Below are 10000 nucleotides of genomic sequence, written 5' to 3'. Positions count from 1 at the left end.
CCGCGGTGCGGATCAGTACCTGAAGGCCTCCACCAGGCGCTCCACCCGCTGAGCTTCACCCTGGACTTTGATCTGAGCCTGAAACTTCCTCAGCGCGTCGTCCAGGTCCATCGACGAGAAGTCCATCTCATCCAGAACACAGCTGCAGAAAGAAGTCTGAGTCATACAGGACCACTTCAACTTCACTGTTCACTACGCTTCAACTGACTGTACTGTTTACCACACTTCAACTGTCTTTACTGTTTACCACACTTCAACTTCACTGTTTACTACGCTTCAACTGACTGTACTGTTTACCACACTTCAACTTCACTGTTTACTACGCTTCAACTGACTTTACTGTTTACCACACTTCAACTGACTGTACTGTTTACCACACTTCAACTTCACTGTTTACTACGCTTCAACTGACTTTACTGTTTACCACACTTCAACTTCACTGTTTACTACGCTTCAACTGACTGTACTGTTTACCACACTTCAACTTCACTGTTTACTACGCTTCAACTGACTGTACTGTTTACCACACTTCAACTGTCTTTACTGTTTACCACACTTCAACTTCACTGTTTACTACGCTTCAACTGACTGTACTGTTTACCACACTTCAACTTCACTGTTTACTACGCTTCAACTGACTTTACTGTTTACCACACTTCAACTTAACTGTTTACTACGCTTCAACTGACTGTACTGTTTACCACACTTCAACTTCACTGTTTACTACGCTTCAACTGACTTCACTGTTTACCACACTTCAACTGACTTCACTGTTTACCACACTTCAACTGACTGTACTGTTTACCACACTTCAACTGACTTTACTGTTTACCACACTTCAACTTCACTGTCTAGTATGCTTCAACTGACTTCACTGTTTACCACACTTCAACTGACTGTACTGTTTACCACACTTCAACTGACTTTACTGTTTACCACACTTCAACTTCACTGTCTAGTATGCTTCAACTGACCTTACTGTTTACCACACTTCAACTGACTTTACTGTTTACCACACTTCAACTTCACTGTTTAGTATGCTTCAACTGACTTTACTGTTTACCACACTTCAACTGACTGTTCTGTTTACCACACTTCAACTTTACTGTTTATTACGCTTCAACTGACTTCACTGTTTACTACGCTTAAACTTTACTGTTTATTACGCTTCAACTTTACTGTTTACTACGCTTCAACTAACTTTATTATTTACTACGCTTCAACTAACTTTACTGTTTACTATACTTTAACTTTACTGTTTACTACGCTTTAACTTTAATATTTACTACGCTTTAACTTTACTGTTCATGACGCTTCAACTTTACTATTTACTTTAACTGAGTATCGGATCTTCAGGCGGTTTTGGGCAAAGTGTTTCTTTAAAACAGAAGGTTATTAATGAACAGTTTGCAGGAACAGGAAGCGGCACAGAAGGTTATTAATGAACAGTTTGCAGGAACAGGAAGCGGCGTGGACGTGTCACTCACTCCAGGACGTCCTTGTTGAACTGCTGCCGGCTGCCCAGGAACTCCCCGATCATCTGCCGGCTGAGCCCCTTCCTCTCCAGGATGAAGCGGGCCACGCCCACCGGCGTGTCCGACACGAAGCTCCTCTCGATCAGGTACTGGATCCCCTTCTCCGGCTTCCTGCAGCCAGCAGCACCGAGCTTTATCCTCTACAGATGCAGTGATAACCACCACCAGGGGCGACTGCTCCGGTTGTATAGAAGTCTATGCTTCATGTGTTAAAGCTGCATTCTCTCTCCTGACCACCAGGGGGCGACTCCTCTGGTTGTATAGAAGTCACTGCTTCATGTGTTAAAGCTGCATTCTCTCTCCTGACCACCAGGGGGCGACTCCTCTGGTTGTATAGAAGTCTATGCTTCATGTGATAAAGCTTCATTCTCTCTTCTGACCACCAGGGGGCGACTCCTCTGGTTGTATAGAAGTCTATGCTTCATGTGATAAAGCTTCATTCTCTCTTCTGACCACCAGGGGGCGACTCCTCTGGTTGTATAGAAGTCACTGCTTCATGTGTTAAAGCTGCATTCTCTCTCCTGACCACCAGGGGCGACTCCTCTGGTTGTATAGAAGTCTATGCTTCATGTGATAAAGCTTCATTCTCTCTTCTGACCACCAGGGGGCGACTCCTCTGGTTGTATAGAAGTCTATGCTTCATGTGATAAAGCTTCATTCTCTCTTCTGACCACCAGGGGGCGACTCCTCTGGTTGTATAGAAGTCTATGCTTCATGTATTAAAGCTGCATTCTCTCTCCTGACCACCAGGGGGTGACTCCTCTGGTTGTATAGAAGTCTATGCTTCATGTGTTACAGCTGCATTCTCTCTCCTGACCACCAGGGGGCGACTCCTCTGGTTGTATAGAAGTCTATGCTTCATGTGTTAAAGCTGCATTCTCTCTCCTGAGCACCAGGGGGCGACTGCTCCGGTTGTATAGAAGTCTATGCTTCATGTGTTAAAGCTGCATTCTCTCTCCTGACCACCAGGGGGTGACTCCTCTGGTTGTATAGAAGTCTATACATGTTTACATCACAATGTGAAGCTTTCTTTTAGCTGCTTTTTCTGACGGAAGTGTTGCACAATTGTTGAAACAAGAGGAACATATTTCTCTTGGACTAAAGTCACGAGTAGATGAAAGGTTCTGGTCACCAACGGTTCTTACTTGTTGAACAGGTTGAGTCCGATGCGGTACTGCCGCCGCTGCACCACGTCGTTGTTGAAGGCGGGCGAGTCCCAGCTGTGCCGGCTCTCTCTCTGATAGGTCTGCTTCCCCGCCGCCGCCCCGATCGGCTCCCGCAGGCTGTCGCGCGACGAGGAGCCGGAGCTGCAGTTGTTGACCGTGGTGTCGTCGTTGGAGTTGGTGGTGGTGGAGTTGACGCTCTCGTTGTCTCCGTCCGAGCACAGCAGGTGGTGGTGGAGGAGCAGGTGGGGGTGGTGGGCCAGGTGCTGCTGCTGCGCCTCCAAGTTCTGCAGCGGCGAGGAGGAGGACAACGGCGAGGGCGTGAGCGGCGGCGGCGGGAGAGGGGAGAGAGGTGGCACCTGGGAAGTGGGGGGTTCTGGGTAGCCGTGGGGGAGCTGGTGCTGGTGGTGCAGGTGGTGGTAGTGGTGCTGGGCCAAGTGGTGAGCGTGCTGCATGTAAGGGCTGCCGCCGCCGTGCACCTGGTGCACCTGGTGCATGTGCATGACCTGCTGCTGGCTGTACTGCGGGTGGTGGTGGAGGATGGTGGGGAGGTGGGGAATGGGCGACGGGTGGGGGAGCGGGTGGGGGAGCGGGTGGGGGAGCGGGTGAGGGAGCGGGTGGGGGAGCGGGTGAGGGAGCGGGTGGGGGTGAATGTGGGGGTGGGGCGGCAGGGCCCTGGCTGAAGGCATCGGTAAAGGGGCGCTGCGGGTCTGACCCTGCGCCGTGGCGACCGAGCGGCCATTGGGTTTGTGTTTGATGGTTCCCTGCGGAGAGTCGGCGTCGCTGCTTCCTCCTCCTGCTCCTCCTCCTCGTTGCTCCTCCTCTCCACTCTCTTCTTCCTCTCCTCCTCCGCCCCTCCTCTCCCTCTCTCCTCCCCCTCGCTCGACCCCTGGCGGTTCCTGCTCGTACACCAGGCGTCCGATGGAGCCTCGCTCCGATCTGGAAGGAATAAAACGTTATCAAATAAAGTGTCTTGATGTGTACATTCGCTTCATATTCCCTGAGTTTAGCCTTTATGAAACCCACCTCTCTTCAAGCCTCTGCTTGAACATGTCATACTCAAACTCTAAAGGGTGTATCTGTTTATGAAACCAAGAGATGTTATGTGTTGTGTGTCTCGTGTCGTGTGTCTCGTGTCGTGCTTTAGATTGAAGGCCCTGCACGCCCCCAGATTTAACAGAAGCTCTCTGATTGGCTGTGCTGACCTGTCACTCATGTCCATTGAGCTGTCACTGGGAGGCTCGATGGTCAGGACAGGGAGGTGTCCTCCTCCTCCACCTCCTCCTCCGGGTCTCCCTCTGTACTCCCCTCGACACTCTGTGCAGGGAGTGCTGCTCCTCCGGCTGGCACTGATGCCTCCCTCCGTCTCTCTGCTGTCCTCCCTCCCCCCCTGGCCTCCTCCTCCTCCTCCTCCCCAGTACTCCGTGTCGGAGCTGGAGGCCAGGTGCGAGAGTGGCGAGGACGGCGGGCGCGACAGCGGCGAGGAGGGCGGGCAACCTTCGTCCATGTAGAGCGTGACGTCACTGAAGGAGGTGGCGGTGCTGTCCTCGTGCATGGCGGCGCCTCCTCTAGCGCCTCCCCTCCCGACCCCGACCCCCGGCCGGCCCGCCGCACGCCGGGAGGACGCATTGGCGCTGCGCCACGCGCACTCTCCGTAGTCTTCATCCTCGTCTTCCTCCTCCTCATCATCCTCCTCCTCTTCTTCATCTCCCTCGTCCTCCTCGTCCTCCTCCTCATCCTCCTCTTCGTCTCTTCCTGCATCTTGTGAGTCCTCGCGGCCAGACTGGCAGGTGAGGGAGTCATCGATGGAGTCGGCCAGAGACTTCACCTGAAACACCTTTATTATGAGATCAGATACGTTTCATTGTTTCATTGTTTTATTAAGAATGCTCTCGGTTGTGTTTGCGGTCATCATGTGACGTTAGTGTGGGCGATCTTCATCCATCTATTCTACTTCTGGTCACATGGTTATATCAACGCAATGGCGGTTCCAGCACAATGTAAGGCTCCGCCTCTCTCAAGACTAGTTATCTGTCTATTTGTCACAAGCCTGTTCACTCAGTAAAGTCTCGCAAACACTTTCTACGGCCGACAAGAACTTCTGGACCATGTTAGCTCCATCATGGGTGAGGCCTACAACGTCATCCCTCTCCCCCACCCGGACCAGTCTCTCTCTGCTCATCCTCCCCCAGGTGCACACCACTCATCAATCGTGAGGAACCATTGGTGAGTCCACCCTGCAGCTCCGGTTCCAACACACGGACTGGAGTGAGCACCACTCGGGCCGCCCTGGACGTCCACACGGACATCCACTCTTTGCCTCCTCCCTTCTGGACTACATCGATGATGTCACCTTCCTCAAAGACGACACAATGTCCTGAGCAGAGAGGTCCGTAGACTACTGAAGGCACGCGACACCACCTTCAGATCAGGTGATGCACGAGCCTCCAGCTCATCCAGAGCCAACCTGAAGAGGGGCATCAAGAGGGCCAAGCACAGCCACAAGCTAAGGACTGAGGAGTACTTTAACAACTCTGGCCCCAGACGCATGTGGCAGGGCATCCAGGACATTAGGGTTTACAAACCCTCCAATACCACCCCCCCAACCAGCGACGCCTCCCTGCCACTTTGACAGGGACAACCAGGAGGCGGAGGCCATAAAGACCTGGCCCCTACAGACCACCAGGCCTCATGTGTGTGCTGCGATAAGCAGGATCAATGCACGCAAGGCTGCTGGATGGCATCCCCGCTCAGGGCCTGTGCTGGGCAGCTGACGGGTCCTGACTGACATCTTGAAACTGTCACTGGCCCAAGCAGCAGTACCCACATGCTTCAACCTCACCTCAATCGTGCCCGTGCTAAAGCACTCCACTGCAGCAAGCCTAAACCACTTCCTCCCCGTGTATCTGCATTCATATATCCACTGTTTATACTGTCCAGAATGTTTATACTGTCTTTTTTAAAGCTCTGCAGGAGGCGTTGACTCTCACAGGTATCAAACAGGTGTGCTTACCTGCTTGGAGAAGGAGTCGTCTATGTCTCCTGCGTCGTCCGACCCCCGCTGACCCGCCGACCCCTGACCCTGGGGCAGCCGCTCGTCAAACGAGTACTGAACCCAGAATGACACAAAAAACACACAAGCGTTTGTACCGTCTTTGTGTGTGTATGTGTGCGTGTGTGTCTGTGTTGCGTTGCACACCTGCATCCTCATGTTGGACAGGATGATGCGTCGCGTCATCCGGCTCTCCGAGGCTGAGCTGCGCAGCCTCTCAAAGTTCTTGTTCATGCGGTACTGCCGAAATGCCGTCTGGATCGTCCTCGCCGCCCGCCGGGACACAAACTGGCCTCCGTACTTCCTCTCCAGCATCTCCACCTGAGAGAACGCTCATCATCATCACGTCGAGGTCACAAAACAACATTTACTAATGTTACGGAATCGGAGAAGCCGACTGAAGGTACATGACAACATTCTCATGATGCGTTCAGGCTCTGCTCAGTGAACATGAGTACTGGCTCATTGTTACACTGCTCAGACGGCATCAGACCCAACGACGTGTGGACTCGGAGTCTCAGGGTCTCATGGACTCGATTATGGATTCAGAGACTCACAGACTCGGTCATGGACTCAGAGACTCGTGGTCTCGGTCATGGACTCTGGGACTTTTGGTCTCGGTCATGGACTAGGGAACTCGTGGACTCTGGGACTCGTGGTCTCAGTCACGGACTCAGGGACTCAGGGACTCATGGTCTCGGTCATGGACTCGAGGACTTGTGGTCTTGGTCATGGACTAGGGGACTTGTGGACTCGTGGTCTCAGTCATGGACTCGGGGACTCGTGGTCTCGGTCGTGGACTCGGGGACTCGTGGTCTGGGTCGTGGACTTAGGGTCTCATGGACTCGGTCATGGACTCAGGGACTCGTGGTCTTAGTCATGGACTTGGGGACTTGTGGTCTCGGTCATGGACTAGGAGACTCATGGACTCAGGGACTCGTAGTCTCAGTCATGGACTCGGGGACTCGTGGTCTCGGTCATGGACTCGTGGTCTCGTCGGGGTCTCATGGTCTCGGTCATGGACTCGGGGACTCGAGGTCTCGTCGGGGTCTCGTGGTCTCGGTCATGGACTCGGGGTCTCGTGGTCTTGGTCATGGACTCGGGGACTCGTACCTTCTTGTCCTGCAGGTCTGTAGAGAGCTCATAGCTGTGGGAGAGAGCTCTGCCGCGGTGGCTCTCCTCCTCTTCCTGCTTACGGAGCGCCAGGCTGGCCGGCTGGTGGCGGCTGTGCTGGGCCCAGGCAAGGCTCGCCTGGCTGGGGGGGGAGATGGGAGAGCTACCCTGGAGGGTGAGGGAAGAGGAAGGAGGAGGGAGGACGGAGGAGAGAGAGGAGAGAGGAGGGAGGAGAGAGAGGTTAACAATTGAATCATGCAACTAAAAGCTACTTCAGAGAAGTTTAATATGGTGTTGGTTCTGGCGCCCCTTGTGGAAACTGTACTTAAGTCTGTTTTGTGGATATCTGTACTTTACTTTATTATTTACATTTCTGTTGACCTTTACTTTTACTTTATGACATTTTGCAAAGAAATACTTTGACTCCAATACATTTCCCCTGAAAGCTTTGTTACCTGCTACATAATCAAATTCATGTTTAGAAACACCACAGACAGAGTTAAATGACGCCAGGATGCTAGTGAGCGACTACATGAGTAGAGTTCCCTGTGATGCCAGGATGCTAGCTAGCGACTACATGAGTAGAGTTCCCTGTGATGCCAAGATGCTAGCTAGCGACTACATGAGTAGAGTTCCCTGTGATGCCAAGATGCTAGCTAGCGACTACATGAGTAGAGTTCCCTGTGATGCCAAGATGCTAGCTAGCGACTACATGAGTAGAGTTCCCTGCGACGCCAGGATGCTAGCTAGCGACTACATGAGTAGAGTTCCCTGTGATGCCAAGATGCTAGATAGCGACTACATGAGTAGAGTTCCCTGTGATGCCAAGATGCTAGATAGCGACTACATGAGTAGAGTTCCCAGTGACGCCAAGATGCTAGCTAGCGACTACATGAGTAGAGTTCCCTGTGATGCCAAGATGCTAGATAGCGACTACATGAGTAGAGTTCCCTGTGATGCCAAGATGCTAGATAGCGACTACATGAGTAGAGTTCCCAGTGACGCCAGGATGCTAGCTAGCGACTACATGAGTAGAGTTCCCTGTGATGCCAAGATGCTAGCTAGCGACTACATGAGTAAAGTTCCCTGTGATGCCAAGATGCTAGATAGCGACTACATGAGTAGAGTTCCCTGTGATGCCAGGATGCTAGCTAGCGACTACATGAGTAGAGTTCCCTGTGATGCCAAGATGCTAGCTAGCGACTACATGAGTAGAGTTCCCTGTGATGCCAAGATGCTAGCTAGCGACTACATGAGTAAAGTTCCCTGTGATGCCAAGATGCAAGCTAGCGACTACATGAGTAAAGTTCCCTGTGATGCCAAGATGCAAGCTAGCGACTACATGAGTAAAGTTCCCTGTGATGCCAAGATGCAAGCTAGCGACTACATGAGTAGAGTTCCCTGTGATGCCAAGATGCTAGCTAGCGACTACATGAGTAGAGTGAGTTTCCAGTGAGTGTGTTTGTGTGATTTCAAGAGTCAATACCTGTGTGTGTGAGGCTCCCAGGGGCCCGCTGGAGGAGGCAGAGCCGTATGGGTCACAGGGGCTGTTGAGCGGGCTGCTGCTGTAGCGGTGGAAGAGAGGCGGATGGCCAAACGACGAGTCTGAAAATGTGAGCGCCTCTGGACACTGAGGATCGCCCTCCACACTGAGAGCGAGAGAGAGAGAGAGAGAGAGGTTATCAATATGCTGATATCGATCATATCAGTAAAGTCAGGGCCTTCAGTGAGTGCGTATAGTCCGCAAACTGGGGGGAATAAGTAACAAGTGTCCCTGGAGTTTCTGTCACAGACCGACTCACTCAATACACAGTTCATACAGTCCATTTGTGGACAACAGACTCACACTCTGCCACACACACCAGCCCAAGCATGGAGGGAGAAGAAGAAAAAGAAAAAACAAGACACTCCTGTTGGGCGCGTGGACCGACCCACAAAGCCACTTCATCCACCATCATGGATGTTGTGTACCACGGCATAATGGTTGTTGTGCATCATGGCCGACCTCACCAGCCCAACCCCATCAGGTCAACCACAATGCATGTTGTCCAAATCAACAACCAGTCCCATTTAGTTATAACAAAACAATCCAACAAAACCGCGGCCGTGACAAGACACAAGACATGCAGCACAGCTGCGCCGGCGGCAGCTGTGCTGTTTGGCGCGGGGAGAAAGACCAGCAGCACCAGGTGTAGCAACAGCCCCAGGTGCAGCAGCAGTCCTAGGTGCAGCAGCAGTCCTAGGTGTAGCAACAGCTCCATGTGCAGCAGCAACAACAGTGCTGTGGCTAGTCTATGATTAAATATGACTGTAAATGTAAAAAACAGTAACATAATCATCATTTCACTCACCAGATCACATGACCTCTGTAACCCTCTGTGGGAAAGAGGTCATCACTAAGTCTTAAGGGTCTAGCTTCTAGGTGAGACGCTAGCTTCACTGACCAATCACAGCGCATGTTCATGGTCACATGGCCCTGTGACCAATCACGCGTCTCGGTCTCCAGAAGGCTCTTCATGTCCTCCAACAGGCTGCTCGTCCACAGAGGAAGACAGGAGAAGACATGTGATTGGATAAAACATGTCAACCAGGAAGAAGCCATGAAGAGACATGAAGGAGCAGATGAACACATGAAGGAGCAGATGAACACATGAAGGAACAGATGAACACATGAAGGAACACATGAAGGAACAGATGAACACATGAAGGAGCAGATGAACACATGAAGGAGCAGATGAACACATGAAGGAACACATGAACACATGAAGGAACAGATGAACACATGAAGGAACACATGAAGGAGCAGATGAACACACGAAGGAGCAGATGAACACACGAAGGAGCAGATGAACACATGAAGGAACACATGAACACATGAAGGAACACATGAACACATGAAGGAGCAGATGAACACATGAAGGAGCAGATGAACACATGAAGGAGCAGATGAACACATGAAGGAACACATGAACACATGAAGGAACAGATTAATACACGACCAATCAATCAACTGATGAATTAAGGAAGAGAAGAAAGGAGAAAAGAGGAGGAGCCTCTATGATGGACATCATTAGTGTGTGTGTGTGTGTGTGTATATGATGTGTGTGCGTGTGTGTGTGTGTTTGTGTGTGTGTGTG

At 51.7% G+C, this 10000-nt stretch overlaps 1 protein-coding gene across 7 annotated transcripts in view; it reads right to left on the bottom strand.

Moving 5' to 3' along the window:
* The window catches only part of LOC137800757 (IQ motif and SEC7 domain-containing protein 1-like), a 103982-nt gene that overhangs the window by 13521 nt on the left and 80461 nt on the right, over positions 1-10000 (bottom strand). For 5 of the 7 annotated variants that reach the window (XR_011079663.1, XR_011079664.1, XM_068598087.1 and 2 more), the window contains 7 exons: positions 8350-8512; positions 6864-7031; positions 5712-6071; positions 3904-4526; positions 2681-3637; positions 1488-1646; positions 20-142 (listed from right to left, as the gene is read on the bottom strand). Coding sequence is in view for 5 of the 7 variants with exons in the window: in XM_068598087.1 (XP_068454188.1) it covers positions 20-142; positions 1488-1646; positions 2681-3637; positions 3904-4526; positions 5712-6071; positions 6864-7031; positions 8350-8512 (2553 nt within the window). In the remaining 2 variants the exon portion in view is untranslated. Of the gene's footprint in view, positions 1-19; positions 143-1487; positions 1647-2680; positions 3638-3903; positions 4536-5711; positions 6072-6863; positions 7032-8349; positions 8513-10000 lie in introns of all 7 variants that reach the window. The other 2 variants (XM_068598088.1, XM_068598089.1) reach the window with 2 other exon arrangements.

The sequence above is a fragment of the Clinocottus analis genome, unplaced genomic scaffold, assembly GCF_023055335.1.
Source record: "Clinocottus analis isolate CAN_PGR_092001 unplaced genomic scaffold, fCliAna1.0.p SCAF_4, whole genome shotgun sequence".
Taxonomy (NCBI): Eukaryota; Metazoa; Chordata; class Actinopteri; order Perciformes; family Cottidae; genus Clinocottus; species Clinocottus analis.
Note: the sequence above shows the minus strand (reverse complement) of the source record. Positions and strands in the feature narration are given on the sequence as shown.